The following is a 17,634-nucleotide window of genomic DNA, read 5'->3' as shown; positions in this document are numbered from 1 at the left end:
CATGCAGTTTGGGGCAAGTCATAGTCAAGTCAGCAAACTGATACACTGACAGCTGTTGTTGCCTGTTGGGCTCAAGTTTGACATGTTATGATTTGAGCATATTTTGTATGCTAAATGCAGTACCTGTGAGGGTTTCTGGACAATATTTGTCATTGTTTTGTGTCGTTAATTGATTTCCAATAATAAATATATACATGCATTTGCATAAAGCAAGTATATTTGCCCACTTCCATGTTGATAAAAGCATTAAATACTCGACAAATCTCCCTTTAAAGCTTCAGTAGGCAACACGTTTTGGCATCATTGGGCAAAAATTCCATAATAACCTTTCAGCATATTGTAATTCAAGTGTTCTGAGAGAAAACTAGACTTCTGCACCTCGTCATGGCTCTGTTTTCAGGCTTTAAAACAAATCTGATCAGACTTTGACCAATCACAGGTCATTTCAGAGAGAGCGTTCCTATTGGCTGTGCTCTGGCTGTTGGGCGGTGCTTGATATTTCCTCAAGAGATCTCAACATGGCTGCCGGGTCACAAACTTTCTCATTTTACAGCTAAACAGTACACTACAAGATGTTTCTGAAAACATTTGAGGTGAGAAATAGGCGTTACAGTAACAGAATATTGATTCATATTTCATCAGCACCGCCTAGTTTGACCTTTTGGTCGTAGTTCAGTAGTGAGTGACAGCCGGCTCTCATAGACGGTAGATGGACGGCAGACTCCAGATCAGCTCTGATTGTTTGTTTTCCTCCGGTCTGTGAAAAGTTGCAGATGCCGTTAGGAGCACCGGAGGACACAGAGGCCCATGCTTTTTTTTTTCAGATAACCTGTTTCATATACTACTGTCAGGATATAGTGACCGTTTTATAAATATTACTTTTTTTAAATCATATATGCTCCATTTCTACCCACTGCTGCTTTAAGGTACATTTTGAACAGCTTAAGCTCCATTTATTAATATATAATATAATACAATATAATATAATATATATATAAATTATATTAATATTAACTAATAATAAGTATTAAATAATGCTCGACCAAACGGTTGAATCGTCATTTTGTGGTAAATTTACAATTTTCATGAAATAATAAAAAAAAATGAACATTCACTGTTGTTAATAGCATTTGTTAATATCATATGTTTAATGTTATTCCATTGTATATTTGATGGAAAAATTATATCAGTATGATTTTTCATTACATCTGATATGTTTTCAAAGTAGCCTACTGTAAATATGGTAAATATCTATATTGAATACATGGAAATTATACCAGTAACTGGTAATACTACTGATTTCATGGTAACAAAGTGACATTTATTGGTATACTAACCTAGCAGTACATGTTTTGTATTTTACTTTCTCCATGAAGCGACATCTCAACCGTTTGGTAGAGGAATATATTAAAAAAACAACTGTGGGGTCTGTTTAAAAAAAAAAAAACATTGATTGTTTTTATTATTACCCCAAGCACATGAAAAAGACGAAGATATTTTTTTCCATTGCTTTTTTCCTAGTGAGGACAAACCTCAGACTGAAACATAACTCAAAACCAAACAGAAATTTCATCAGCCAATCAGATCAGAAATATTCTGCACTATAAATGTCTCATATCGATGAACACATTGTTTCCTTCCTCTCCTAATCTAAACCATGTAGCTGTAACCACCCAGCAGCAGCAGCAGGTTTAACCTACTATGGTATTTTTCAGGCTCAGGAGTGTAGACAGTGTTAAGTATTTGCACGGTGAATGCTGCATTCCTGTCAATACACACCACGCCTGAGCTCAGCGCTCCAAGATGGCTCCTGAGGTCATGCCACTGCTGGCTGGTAAGCGTGATGATACACAGACACACACAGACACAAACACACACACACACACACACACACACACACACACACACACACACACACACACATATCACGTACCACCAAGCGCCACTTAAAAGGACATCTGACCAGCTGCCTTATCATTCAGAGGTGTCAGAATGCACTTGAGGCGATCTACAAAATGATGAGCCACTGACACTGACTGTCTGTTGCATGGTGAATGTGTGTGTGTGTGTGTGTGTGTGTGTGTGTGTGTGTGTGTTGGCATGTATATAATATCTTGCAGTGCAGGCTGTAGTATCAGTCGTAGCAGCAGAAGGATAACATGAGGACCGCGGTCCTGTTGGGCCTGCTGGCGCTGGTGTGTCAGCACACACTGGTTTGCAGCCACACGCTGGGAAGGCCCTCTTCTACCGGTGACCTGGCTCAGCTCAAGGTAAGAAATCACCGCAGCCCTTTAGTCATCACACCTGTTTGTCTGGAGACTGCACTTTGGATGGTCAGGTACATTCACAGTTAAAGACAGGGAGTTAGTTAACACTTCTAAGGTCAAAGATGAGAACATGTTTTACAGTAGATGTTAGGGCTGTTGTGTTCATGCACAGGTGGTCTGCTTATTATTAACACGGCGTGTTTTAAAGATATTCCTGAATCCGGATCATGATCCGGATCGCCACCAAAATCGAATGGATTGTTCATTGTGCCATACCCCACTCCTCCAAAAAATTTAATTAAAATCCATCGCAGACCTTTGGAGTAATCCTGCTAACAAACAAACAAATAAACAAACAAACCAACAGGTTATTTTACCACTCGGTCTTAAACAGAATATTCTGTCTTCTCTCCCAAGCTTGGCAAATAAAATGTGACAGAAAAAAAGCCACCTTCCTGAAGCTCAACTCAAGTTTTTCGTAGTCATCCAGCCAAAAGAAATGAACATCAATGTCATTTTACTAAAAAAGTACATGCCTTATGTCCTCTTAGACAGGACAGTAAATCAGAAAGTGAACCTCATTCTCAATGTCACCTTTACTCTCACATCAAACAAAGTCTGTCCTCTGGAGTCCGGGTCTCTAGGGCTAATGGTAATGTTCCTGAGCGTGACTGTGCACATAGGGATCTCTGTCTTTTGCTTAAAATATATTTCACATAAAGTTCTAAACTGTAGTTATTCTTTATGAGACAATAAGTAGTACTTAGTACTAATAATTTTCTTGAAAGTACTACAGTGCAATACATATCTGCCGCTGATTATAGGTAAAAGGTGTCCACATAACATCCACCTTTCTTTTAGAACTACTTTCTACCAAAGAAATAGTCCCTATGAAAAACTGTTGACAGTAAGGTTAGTTGATCGACAACACGTCTCAGTCAAAATCAAATGTTACATGTTTAACTGTCATTTCCATCATTTCAATTTTGCCTGAGAAATCATAAAACTGTGATATGTTCAAGATATGTGGATGATCTTTCCCAGGAATCAAGCCACAAATGCACAATTCATAGGGATAGGGATGACGGCGCACACGTTCAAACAGTCTCTCCTCAAAGGCATTCGTGGAAAGGAGGTTTCAGGCGCTGTTAGACACATCTGACACGCACCTCATACGATGGCCTTAAACATGTCCCTGATGCATATAGATGAAACTGATCTTGTAACCCTAACCCTTAACCTTAAAGGGGTACTAAATACTAAACAACCTTTATCAACTCTAATTGTAAATGTGCGTTTCCATCCATTACTGTTATGTGAATATTAGGAGTTGGCTGCATCGAGATAAAGTGCCGGTCGCACTCATTTTCTTGTCAGTGCCATTAAATCATCGCAGAAGAAGAGGACACAGAGAGAGGTCATTAAAAGAGTGCCAGTCAAACTTCGAAGGAACAAAAACAATTTGGAAAATATGATGAAATTACATTTCTGTTTGTTTCATGTGAGGTGTTATGTCTCTTTTAGCGATCATTATATTTATTTTATTATTAAGTCTGTTTCCATTTCATTTTGTCGCATTTTTTTTATTTTTTATCAATACACCAACAATTCCACCTGAGCCAAGCATAAAAAAGGTATTTGGGATATTTTTACATTTGCCCAAATTTATGCCGTTTCCACTCAAGTTTTTTAATGCAAAAAACTGAAAATGCACATAAAAAAAGGTAAATGGAAACACATTTTCTGAGTTAGTAGTTATGATCTGCAGTTATGAACTCCATCAACACCACATACAATATTATAAAAAGCAACTGCAGTTTTTTCTCTCCCAGAAATAGGGAAATCTCACTTCAAAAAATTTGCTTTGGAACATAACCTTACTGAACACTATGCCATGTGGTTCACTCCATATTAGCAATGTTACAGGCTACACCTATAGGTGGCATTTAGCACATGCATGTGTGGCAATACACTAACATCTGTAAGTTGCACTACAATAGCTATTTATAGTTCAAGTCAACCTGTTCTCACTCCAAACTCGTCGAATACTGACGCTTGGTCGGTGACCCTCGGCGTCTGATAACGACGCACAGAGGCACCCTTTTAGCGTCTGTATGCGACGCAATGGGCTTTCAGGAGTGGTGGATGAGCGTTTATTGACACGTTGTCCCCGACGCGTCCAAAACTAACAATAGAGGGGTACCTAGTGCGTCGGTATCCGATGCCGAGGGGCACTGACCAAGCCTCGGTATTTGACGAGTTGGGAGTGAGAACGTGTTGTTCAAGTGGATTAAAGCATTAAAACGTGTGATGTAATGTAGTTAGCTTTAGATTGATCTAGTTGAGGATACATTGGGTCTTTGCCTCTTAGAGCGACACTTCATCAATCGTAAATATGGCACAAAATGATTTATTGAGAAGAGGTTTGGTGCAGGCATAGACTCAAAGGCTGGATCAGTTCCAGGCACTTCTGAACCTTCCCAAGCCGACAGATGAACGTATTAAACCACCTGTTAAAGCCCTATTCAGCGGTGCTCTCTCCACCCAAGACCAAGTTCTGGGCTATCCCTAGTTACAGATTAATTAGAAGGCTTATGTTTTCCAATCAGCATGTGTTTCCTATGACATAACCAGTATGAATGTAATCAGTTTGATCTTCAACTCTCCACACCAGTCTTTACTGGAGCGCTTTGAAGAGACTCTGGTCGATGCAGCCCAGGAGGAGGACTCTGAAGCTGATTATGAAGGGACAAACCAGCAGCCCGAGAACAGCCAGCCCAGCCGGGCATGGAACCTGGACCAGGAGGGGGACCAAGAACCTTCGATATCAGAAAGATCCAAACCAGCCGAGGTCCACAGCAGGACCCCGAGTCAGAGGAGCCGTCTGCAAGACCTGCTGATGACCGTCAGGCAACGATCCTCTGGCTGCTTTGGAGCCAGGATGGATCGAATAGGAAATGCCAGCGGTCTGGGATGCAACAATGGAAGAGGTAAGACTGCAGCTGAGGATGGCAGAAGGAAATCAAATTAGGATTTAGATAAATGATAATGAAGCATAAGGATCAAAGGCTTGTGCTGGTTTGGTGGTCACAGTTTGGAAGTCAGATTTGCATATGGCAATGAATGATTTACAATAAAAAAAACAAGTCTTTGCTGGAATAGGCTAGCTGTTTCCCCCTACTTCCAGACTTTATGCTAAGCTAGGCTAACCACGTCCTGACTCCAGCTCTGTACTTAACACGCTGACATGAGGTTGATATCCGAACATCTCACTCCTGTAACACTACGGTATATAGACTAGACCTATACTAGACGTAATAATGAATAACAACATCATCGGTATGTTGTTTGTACTGTCTGTTATCGTCGGATGTGGTGAACACAGCCTCTATTAACATGAAATAAATATGCATAAATACGATCCACACTACATGACCAGTGATTTATAACAAATCCTGTTCCTTTTTTGTGTTTGTGTCTTTTTCCCTTCAGGCTAGTCTGACAGTTTTCCCGGGACACATGTTGGATTATAGTTTGATCTCCAACTGAGGACACAACCAAAGAGATTGCATATGTATGATTTTGCATTAGTCGCAGTTCAACTGTGTGTGTATTTTGTACGTGTTACTCTGTTTGAAGTGACAAATGGACTGCTTGTCAACTATATAACGAATTCTGTTGAGTCCATTATACTCTGCGTAACATTAACACCCTAAAGGAAATGAGTTAACTACATACTGTAAGTGCAGGTGGGTTGCTAACAAATAAATAAATAAATGAATAAACTCTTATTTTCATATGTAGTATTCTGTCGTTTTTTTTTCTTCAAGCCTGCACAGTAGTCTAAAAACCTGTGTAACTGCTGAGATTTTGATGTCATCAGCTGACAGGAAGTACACATGGACCAAAGCTGTTGCCTAGTAACGCAATTCTGTTACAATTCCGTCAAAATGCGCTAAAACGGAGAGTTTAAGACAGAGGGTAAATACAGGCATATTCAGGCCGACAGTATGAGGAAAATAAAGTTTTTTTTTAACATTACAGCATGTAAACATGTTCTAGTACAAACACAAAATACAAGTATGAACCAGAAAAAGAGCATGATATGGGACCTTTAAAAGGGAAATATAATGCTCATTTCCAGGTTCATATTTGCATTTTGGGTTTCTAGAAGAACATGTTTCCATGCTTTAATGTAAAAAAAACACGTTATGTTTCCCATCCTGTCTGTCTGAATATACCTGTATTCACCCTCTGTCTGAAACGCTCCATTTTAGCGCCTGTCTCTTTAAGCACTCCTCCCGAAAAAAGCCCGGTCTGCTCTGACTGTCTGCCAGAAATATAGTGTACAAAAGCCCCCAGGAAGAGCGCCAGTCGTCGATCCCAACTTTCATAGTGGCCAAACGGTGGTACTACAGCTTCTGTGTCCGTCACGTGATCCCATTGGGCCCAAAAAGACTTTTCCCCATAGACTTACATTGGGAAAGAGACGTCTGTTAACCTAAATAATTTTTTTTGAGGTAAATAAACTCCCCAGTACGAACACTCTAATAGTCCTTGTGAAATGAACTAATAGTCAAATTCAGAGTTATTTCCCTTCCTTCGTTCATGTGAATGAGACCCAGAAGGAGGCTGGAGCGCAAACCATGATTACAGCGTGACGTTGGGACCCCGTGACCGAGTCATGTGATTGAGCGGACGCTACTGCGCATGTTCCATGCGCCCTAGATCCGGATACTTTTCCAGGCGGAAGTCAAGCCATTTTGTCTTCATGCGCCACAGAGCAACTTTCATAGGAATGAACGGGGTCCCGCCTCCAACGCTGTATCCAGTTCTCTTAATACATCCATGATTGTACAGCTTTGCAAAAGTGGTTCTGAAGGTGTGGGCGGTATATTCTAATGAGCCTACATGTGACATAGGAAGGGGATCCAAATCTGAATGGCTTGTTAAATCACACCGGAGGACACAGAGGACACATGATTTTTTTTTCAGATACCTGTCTCTTGCACCACTGTCAGGATATAGTGACTGTTTTATAAAAATAACTTTTTTTAATAATATTTGCTCCAATCTTGCCTACTGCTGCTTTAAGTAACACCATGGTAGCACTAGATGAAAAGTCATGGAATCATCACAAATTCCTCACCATTATATGGGAACCATGAAATCTATCCAACATTTGTTGAGTTATTTCAGTCTGGACCAAAGTGGTGGATGGACTTTGTAGTCACATCGCTAGTGTCGCTAAATAAAGTCAAGTAAGTACACGTAAAAAAATAAATAAAGGCTGATAATGAAACCTAAATGCACAACACTTGTATTCTTGCCTCTTTACAATGTGAAGTTTCAACCATGTTTTCTGTTCATCTTTTATTTTTTAAATATGAACCAGTTTCACCATTTAAAACTCATCTCTCCAGTCCCCGTGTACACCTAAGCAGGATAAAAAAAAGGGATAGAAAATGGACTGACGGATGGAAACTAATTTCATCTAATGCTTCCAACTTGCTGTCAGATAAAGATAGATTGTTGTGAAAGAGAGGGGAAGTGATTCATGCAGGAAATATGGCTGTGATTCATCCATTAACTACTGTTGTCTAAGTGCATTTGACATGCAGCAAGAAGGACCCGTCACTGTGGGTTATGACAAAGTTACTGTCACACTGTTCTCGTCCAGTTATGGAGATTATGGAGATCGATTAAACTCCGGTAATATACCAGTGAAGCATTTCACCTAATGGCAGCAACCAAGCACACAGCTGCTGAGGTAAAGCGACCTAAACTGACCTGAGGCAATTTTCACACCCTGTTTTTAATGCCTTTTGAAAACTAGCAGGACAGAACAGAGTGATGAGGGGGCTGCTGGTGCAGCTTTTCTTTCCACTGTGGATCAGACTGACCAGGCTATACTATACGACTGTCATGCTAACTTTCTAAGATTCTGAACCTGAAAAAGATTGGTAGGAAAAATTGTACAACTGTTAAACATATTACAAAATAAATTCTGTAAATTACATCTTGAACAAAGAAGTACTTTCCAAGACTAAAAGTGCTGTGATTGGTGATTTGTTTCCCCCCCATTACCTCCCAGTAGTGGCTTTTGGCAGAGCAGCAACGCTTGAAGACTTTTGATCACAGAGCGCCCTCCTGTGGAGCTTTTAATATTCATTTTCATAATTGAATTTTATAGGATATACTGAATAAAATTGAAAAATGTGAAAACAATGTGATGATGTGAAAGGTCTCTCTGGTAGTGATGAACCTACAGAAAATTATCAGCTGAATCTATTTAGGGTTTAAAAAATGTCTTAGAATTTAGACTTTTTGAAATGTTTTTTACAGCATGTCCACTTTAGTGGACCACAGGGCCATTTTAGTGTGAAAAGACAGACAAAATTGTCATTATAGTTTGTAGCTGTCTTTGATTTGTGATTGCTTCCAAATCTTTGAAGACTTTTCTGACAATGCTGGGAACAAGTGGCAACCTCCGATGCTGAGAGGTGAAGCCAATGTCGAAGTGCCAATAACTGCCGTTCATTGAACGGCCACTTGACGCTGTTTGTTAACAAACAGCAAACTACAACGGTTACATATTATACCTTTACATGAAATGAAATTTAAAAAATAATAAAATAATCCTAATTGAATTTCATTTGAAAAATAAAATTTTGTTGAATTAAAAACTTAAATTCATTTAAATTAAAAATTAAAGGAAATACAAATACAAATACAGTTTCATTAAAAATTTGATTTAATAACTACATTTAAAATGGAATTGAATTAAAACACATTACACAAGATAAATATAATCTATGTAATTATAAAATTTAATATATTCAATTAAAAAAAAATGACATGAAAAGTAAAAATTAAATAATGTATAAAATTAAATGCAATTGAAATTCATTTAAATAATTAAATTAAAACTTACATTAGATTTATTTAGATAATCAAATTAAATGAAATTGAAAAAATTAATTAAATGAAATGAAAAAATGAAGATGGTCCAGCATAATGACGTTCGTCTGGGCCTTGGGAGAGAAAAAACTGGACTTCTGCAACGTTCAAATTCTCCAGTGAATTTCTGGTGAGGTTTGACTTCAAGATCCACAACTGAAGCATGAATTGACTGTATATAATTCCATTTTCATCAAAAAAACGTGTTCCTGTTCATTGGAGTTCATCTAAACTGATAGTGTTAATTATTCTATCTATTGCACAATAAAACCAAATGTCATTTCAGGTATGACTGAAACTTTTTGTGATATTTTATTTTTCCATGTATAATTGCAACGTTATCCAAGACTTGGAGTAGATAGTTTTTCATAATTCTAACAGTGTTTTGTCTAAACTTATTCTAATAAAAAAACAGCTGACAAGAAGCATGTCTATTGACCCCAGCATTGTTCTTACATATTCAGCCACAGAACATATCAATGAGGATCTGAGGGGCCTGATGTCTTCCCAGCATCATTAGGGCGAACTCAATGATGACTATTACTCTTAACCTCCATATTGTTATGACGGTAAATTATTTCCTGTTGTCTGGATGCTAAATTAGGGCAAATATTTCCAGAAGAAGTGAATGTTCAGACGAAGGCTGTGATAAATAGTAAAAATAATAATTTAACTAGTAATAATAATGGTCCAAAATGATGTAAAATGCGTAGTTTTAAAGGCATTTTAGAAAGTCCTTGTTATTAATGACACCGGTGGCCGTTAAGTGAACTGCAGTCAGCACCCTGTTGCTCGCACTCCATAGGCTCGATCATCATGGGCATTAGCCAAAACAGTGATATGACATTACATTACAATCATATATCACTGTTACTATCTGTAATGTCCAATCACCATGCTTGCTATTTGCAAATTACTTCATCAGCTAACGTTACAATGCAAAACCGTCCCAAGTCCTTTATATAGAAATCGGTCTAGAGGCTCTTATAGGCAACCGAGAAAGTCTTGGAAGGTCTCAGGTTTTAAGATACATAACAATCTGTTCACACAATGGCAATACAAAGCAATTAATACATGTAAATTGTTACATACAGTACCTGGACAGTATGCAGTATATTTTTTAGCATCATTGGGCAAAAATTCCATAATAACCTTTCAGCATATTGTAATTCAAGTGTTCTGAGAGAAAACTAGACTTCTGCACCTCCTCATGGCTCTGTTTTCAGGTTTTAAAAAATCTAGCCTGTGACGGGAGACTTTGACCAATCACAGGTCATTTAATTGAGAGAGCATTCCTATTGGCTGTGCTCCGGTCATGTGACCGGATCTTGGCTGCCAGTCACTAGATCTCACAATGGCGGCGGCGTCACAGACTTTCTAATTGTAGAACTGAATTACTATATTGTTATTGTTGTTATTATATATATCTTGTCCTAATTGTTCTGTTATCACTATTATGTATTCATATTATTTCTTTATATTAATATTGTCTCAAGGTGGAGGCTTCTGATAAGCCCAGTGGGTTTTTTGCCTCTTCCTGCACTGTATATAGCCTATTACTATTTTATTTTTTTTGGTTCTGTTGTATAGTCTTAAATTGTGCAAAACAAATAAATAAATACATAAAATAAATAAGATACCGGCCGATAGACACGCCAACATGTAAGTAAGTTAAGCTTCATTTATATAGCACCTTTAAAAACACACCGTTACAAAGTGCTTCACACACAAATGAAACATCAAACAATGATGAAAACAAGGACAAATTACAATATGAAACACAGAAACAATGAGAAACAGATCAAACAAAAACAGACAAACACACATGTGGATGAGGCCTGTAGAAAGTCTTGCCTATAGAGATGGGTTTTTAGAAGCCGCTTAAAACAGTCCAGAGATTCAGCAGCTCTGATAAATTATGTGTGATATATGTGAATATAATATATGTGAATATAATGTATGTGAATATAAGGACAACATTTGAGTTCTCAGACGTGTCCCTCTATAAACAGACTCTAATATACCTACATACTGTATGCATATGTCCTGTAAAGAGCCGGTGAGCCTGCAGCCTCTACTACACTGACAGCATGATAGCAGCAGGCCGAGGAGCTAAATCTCCGCCCAGAACTACAACCGGCTTTATGACTGCAGCGGGAGAGAGCGGGAGACAGAGAGAGGAAGAGGAGGAGGAGGAGGAGGAGGAGGAGGAGAGAGGAGGAGAGAGGGAACCACAACCGGAAAACCCTGGAAAGAAGAGAGTTCCTCTGGTTGAAGGCTGTGTCAAACCAAAGCCATGTTTGTGGAGTATAGGAGTGTGGTGGTGAAGCTGCAGGACAGCCGCACTACAGCAGGACCCTGAGGTGAGCTATTATATGTCTCAAACAGGCTCCCGTACACCACCTTTCTTTGGACATTTTGGTCACAGACGGCGAGACTGTGGGATAATTCTGCTTCTTGCTTATTAATAAGCTCGGCGATGACCTCCAGACGGCAGGTGAGTGACACAGTGAACTATTATTATTAATCAGGAAGCAGCATGAAGGAGTGTCCTGCATGGAGACCCCTTTGCAGTGTTGAAATGTGAACAATAAGAGTATTCAAATGTGTGTCAGGAGTTTCTATACATTGTTCTGTGTTTTGGCATGATCATAGTTTTGTCAACAGAGATTGATCAGGGTTTCACAATTCAAGTATAATAGTTCATAATGTAAAAAAAAAGATTTTTTTTCCACATTATTAGACTGCATAACACTATAATGAAAGAAAACAAATCATTGGAAACACATCTGTACAAGATGATAATGCCTATACACTGTACAGTGTTTTGGCATGATCATAGTTTTGTCAACAGAGATTGATGTTTCACAATTCAAGTATAATAGTTCATAATGTAAGAAAAAAGATTGTTTCCACTATACATTATATACACTATAATGAAAGAAAACAAATCATTGGAAACACATCTGTACAAGATGACAATGCAGAACAACTGGTCATAATTGTATATATATAGACCAATCCAGGTTTATGAATCCATGTGACCTGTCAGAAGAAGGACACCAGGTTTATGTCAAGGTGTGTCTTCACCATATCATGTTTGTCCACAACAGACAGTCAGTGCCCCTGCAGCTATTTTTGCTAAAAAAAAAAAGACTATTGGAAACCTGCCCAGGGCAATGTCCACAGTATCTCAGCAGCTTGATTGTTGCTGTGAACAGCTGACTACTCCTTGTTTCCTGTCAGTTAGACTCTGCTTTGGTTTACTCTTTAACTGTTTAACACATGATCTCATACTTGTACTCCAATTACAATCCTGAAACCCCGTGAGGAGCCATATAGGGTACAATGGTTATGAAATGTTATTAGATTAGAGTTGTGTTGTTAAACAAATTTGAATTGTGTCCTTAGTTTGGTGCAAGAGTAAAAGCCATGTGGTCAATAAATAAAAAAGATCTATTTCATCATTCCTTAGTTTTCAACACCTTGTTTTACAGTATTCATGCTATCTGTCCATTACATTATGAGATAGGTTCTATGTTTCCTAATTGTGGCACAACAGGAAAACTCATGGAGTGGCCAAAATAGAGGACATTTTAGGGGATCACAAAACACATTGATACCAGAGAGCATGAATGTGGTCATGTAAATCAGTCTTGGCTTGTGCTGTGCCAGCGCAGGAGAAAGGTATGTCTGATCAAGCAGCTCTGTGAGGCTGCAAGTAGCCTCAGCATGCTAACAAGCTCACAGTGACAAAGGCAACATGCTGATGTTTATCAGGTAGGCTATAATGTGTATACTATGTTCACCATCAAGCTTGTTATCATGCTAACATTTGCTAGTATTTGGTCATAAAGCAAAGTATCGGACAAATCTGAAGTTTGACTTTGTTATGATGGTGAGGAAAAGACAGAGGATCACTAAAGTCAGTAGTACTGACCTTCTCAGAACCATGGATATTTACAGCTTGATAATCCACCTAATAGTTACTGAGAGATCACAGAGAGTTACTAAAAGATTTCAAAAAAATCCGGCCTATCAGACACCAGATCTCTGGGAGAAATTGGAGCGACGTGTTAGACGGCACTCTGCCAGTAGGCTAGTAGTTGTTGACGTACTGTGTATTGAGTTGGCCTGACTGACAGACTGACTGAATAGATGACCAGCTGACATTGTCTACCTTAGGCCCTGATCCTAATAGGGCAAAAAACTCTCATCTCTTATAACATAATTCATCAGCTTTCAGTGAAACATTATGCAAGAATGTGCATTCTTGTCTTGTTTCTGTTTGGCTTTGGGCTTTAACTGAATGCTGTCATCACAGTGGGAGTCAGTAGATCACTTAGTCCGGACAATCAGAGGCTGTTTTCTCATCACAGCTGACAGCAGAGCTCCCTCTCTCTCTGCTATTGTCCATTCAGCCACCAGGCCCACGGTATCTTCATCAGAATTTTTTCCATATAGCCTGTTGAATTATTCATCCCATTCTTGTCTTCATTCAACTCGGCACAAGAGGTTGTTTTTCCTCAGCTCTTTCATCTGATGCTAATTACATGACTTCTAGTACTGAAAGGTCAGTGTTCATTTTGTGGTAGTAAAAACAGGTCCTGGCCTTATAGTTAAAGCTGCAGTAGGCAGTATATTTTTGGCATCATTGGGCAAAAAATCCATAATAACCTTTCAGCATATTGTAATTCAAGTGTTCTGAGAGAAAACTAGAACTTCTGCACCTCCTCATGGCTCTGTTTTCAGGCTTTAAAAGAACGGGAGACTTTGGCCAATCACAGGTCATTTCAGAGAGAACCTTCGTTCCTATTGGCTGTACTCCGGCTGGTGGGCGGTGCTTTGTATTTCCTCAACAGATCTCAACATGGCTGCCGGGTCACAAACTTTTCTCATTTTACAGCTAAACAGTACACTACAAGATGTTTCTGAAAACATTTTATATGAGAAATGCATTACAGTAACAGAATATTGATTCATATTTGATCAGCGCTGCCTAGTTTCACCGTTTGGTCGAAGTTCAAGAGTGATTGACAGCTGGCTCTCATAGGCGGCAGCTTGACGGCAGACTCCAGATCAGCTCTGATTGGTTGTTTTCCTCCAGTATGTGAAATCTTGCAGATGTCATTAGGAGCACCGGAGGACACAGACAAACATGATGTATTTTCAGATTACCTGTCTCATCATCACTACTGTCAGATATAGTGACCGCTTTATAAAAATAACTTTTTTAAATCATATTTGCTCCATTTCTATCCGTCTGTCCAACTACCTAGTTTTGAGAGTTAACAAAAGCTATGGTCTCATGTTTGAGTGACTTGTCATCTAGTTGAGTAACAGTCTGGGAAAGGACCTGTCTGGATTTGCTGTAAAGGAATGTAACGCGCTCACGTTGCCTCTGGCAAAATGTAGCAAAATACAACTAGAACAGGTCGTCCACATGCATAAACACTGGTTTCCCAAACCTCTTCCCTTCATTACCTGCCGCGACAGCATGTGGCTGGTAATGTTTTCACCTTGTCAGTCAGTCTGTGTGTGAGTCATCGTGGCAAAATGTGGTACTACTGTAGCGGGAACTACCACAGAAGCTGCTTTGAGTACTTCGCCAGGTGTTTATATTTCTGTCTGTCTGTGGACAGATTTTGTCACCTGAAACTTCACAGGCACCGGAAGTAGGGATGTAGGAATTGGGGGAGTTGGCCAACTTTACGCCCCTGGCTGGATTTGATGTCGCTGCTGGTGTGATCCCATCACAGGAATGTTTCTAGTTAGACCTGCGTGTCACAATATGTGCGACTGAGTAATCTGACTTTTTCAAAGTTAGGAAATCCTTCAGAGTTTTGTTGTGGAGAACATCCCATTGTTTGTGTTTTGTCATATTAGTACTATCTATTTCACATTTCTGTGTGTGTGTGTATTTAGGTGTGCATGATTATGTCATTTGAATGTATGTTTTGAATGCTGCTTTTAAGACATCATTTGGAATCCTAATTTTTTTTGACTTGGTTATTTTCTCTGTAAGAGAATTCTTCAGATTCAAGGATTGATTTTGAATGCTAGAAGAAGAAATGAAAAGAAAAGAAAAGAGTGCTCCATCAATTCAGCATTGTGCTCCTAAAACCTCAGGGAACTCACAATGGACAGTTTTTTAAAAGAAGAATCAAAGTCGATGCAGCAGAATCAGAGATATCTCCGTTTTTATTCCACATAATCGTCTTCCCTGTCAGTCTCTGGTGCCTTCATTACCCACACCATCACATTTCTTTCATTTTTAAACTTCAGACCCAACCGACGCTGACTCAAGTGACATTTATCAGACTTCACCCCGGCTGCTCCGGTCACATGTCGATGTGTCCTTGAGTAAGACACTTAACCCCAAATTGCTCCTGAAGGCATAGCCATCGGTGTGTGAAGTAGATCCTGATGGGCAAAGTTGGCACCTTGCATGGCAGCCATCAGTGTATGACTGTGTGTGTGAATGGGTGAATGCTGACATGTAGTGTAAAGCGCTTTGAGTGGTCGGAAGACTTAGAAAAGCGCTATATAAATGCAAGTCCATTTACCATTTATACTGTTTATTACTGGTTTTGCCCGTCTGCTCTCTGTTGTATAAAACATGCACAGAATTCAGGTGAAGAAGAACCTTATTTTAAGTGTTATTGTGATGCAAAGATTTGTTAATTAGCAGGAATGCAGCACAGCGTTAAAGTGAAAGCAGTGCTCCATTTATTTAAATGAGAAAGTGCAATAAAAATATTTGGTCCCTAAAATCAATGAATAATTGTGATCTCAATATTGATCAAAATAATTGGGATTATCATTTTGGCCATATTCATGCAGCCCTATAGTTTGAGGAGGTCAGCTCAGTATATTTTAAACTACAAAGCCTGTGCATTGTTAGTCTCTGTAGCTATTTACTGTAATAAGTCCAAACAACGCTGACTCACATGAATTGCCTTGTTTCTTATATTTAGAGGTAAATAAGATAAGAAAACTTTAGTGTCCATTACGTTACATTACATAAAAATTCCTTTCGGCATTCATACATTTTCAACAGTGGCAGTGCTCATGGACTCTCTCAGTGTGTGTGTGTGTGAGTGGGGGATATTTTATTATGTCTCTGTTTAGGATGGCCACAGCAGAGGGCACAAATAACTTCTTGTACCTGGGTTGCCTTTTTGGTTTCGGACCGCTTGTATAGGTGCTGGAGTTGCTATTGCAGCAGTACAGGTCTTGACAGCCAATAATGATATTTAAAATCTATGAAAACAGGTCTGATTTTAGACCACAGCTTGTGACTTATTCAGTTACAGTTGTGTTTATCTAAGACTAAACTGTTCTAACAGTTACAGCTGTTATCCATCTCTGTGAATAATTCTGTCTTTAATGAGGTGATCTGTGTGTTCACAGGAGCTGATGTGACCACTGAGAATGACCTCTCCACATCCACTTCTCTGTCAACCCGTGGGTGAGTCGATGTTCAATATTGATGTTTTTGAATTCTTCTTGACGTACAGTAGCTTCAGTACAGTTCCTGGCCTAAGCGGTAGCCCTGATTAACCTTCAGCCTCTGTTGACATCCTTTACTTAGACTTCTGTCTTAGACTATCTGCTTGATTGATTAAATACCAGTAGGTCTGCCATAAAAGCCAAGCAACAGGCACAGCCAGCATCTCTACTCCCATTAAAACATCACGTCTCCCCCCAAAAGTATGCTCAACACAACGAGAAAAGAGAGTGGAGAGAGAAGTATGCCAGGGCAGCAGTAAATTTTTTTCAACAAAACTTATGAAAATAATAGCAGTTCGTCATTATGTGTGTTCTGTGAGATGGAGCATTGTGTGAACATTGAATATATGACATTAACTAGCTTTGCATCAGGTGCTGCTGTAGCGCAATAAGAGAACATGTCTGGTGTCATACTGTGAATTAAAGGGCTACTCTACTCTCTGCACTTCCATGAAGTTGGGAGGACATGCTGACTTTTAATCTTTATTATGTGTCAAAAACTACATTTCCCACAATGCAACTCAATAGTGTCTTTCATTAGACTCTCTGCCTGGTGAATGCCCATGTTATTCAAAAATCCATGGCCACAATTTGTAAAGGAATTTCCCCGCAAATAATGATAAACGATAATTTACTTTTTTGCAAATTACTTTATTCATCCTGATTTTAGTGCTATATAAATAAGCTTTATCGTTAGGCATATTGTTGCTTTTTAAATGACAAAGATGACCATTTTAAAACTAATTAAATTCTTGTTTATTGTTAAATGCAGGACACAGAAGGGCAATAATGGGCAATGTTTTTTTTTTCCAGCTGAGAGGCTTTGGTTGCGTCTGGTTGCTATGATACAGAATATCCGCAGAATTGAACATTTCTGCACAAGGTAGAGTACTTG

The 17,634-nt window shown here is 38.9% G+C and overlaps 1 protein-coding gene and 1 pseudogene across 1 annotated transcript; both read left to right on the top strand.

Annotated features, from left to right (window-relative positions):
* Positions 1 to 2,113: 2,113 nt before the first annotated feature.
* On the top strand, positions 2,114 to 6,064 carry nppa (natriuretic peptide A). The gene is made up of 3 exons (XM_074643046.1): positions 2,114 to 2,270; positions 4,942 to 5,257; positions 5,760 to 6,064. Exons 1-3 carry the CDS (start codon positions 2,160 to 2,162, stop codon positions 5,762 to 5,764), a joined length of 432 nt encoding a protein of 143 aa, XP_074499147.1. The 5' UTR covers positions 2,114 to 2,159; the 3' UTR covers positions 5,765 to 6,064.
* A 5,358-nt stretch (positions 6,065 to 11,422) lies between these two features.
* The window catches only part of LOC141772250 (rho guanine nucleotide exchange factor 10-like protein), a 44,611-nt pseudogene continuing 38,399 nt past the window's right edge, over positions 11,423 to 17,634 (top strand).

Source organism: Sebastes fasciatus, chromosome 8 (genome assembly GCF_043250625.1).
Source record: "Sebastes fasciatus isolate fSebFas1 chromosome 8, fSebFas1.pri, whole genome shotgun sequence".
NCBI classification, from domain to species: Eukaryota; Metazoa; Chordata; class Actinopteri; order Perciformes; family Sebastidae; genus Sebastes; species Sebastes fasciatus.
The sequence above is the reverse complement of the archived record's forward strand: the minus strand, read 5'-3'. Positions and strand labels throughout refer to the sequence as shown.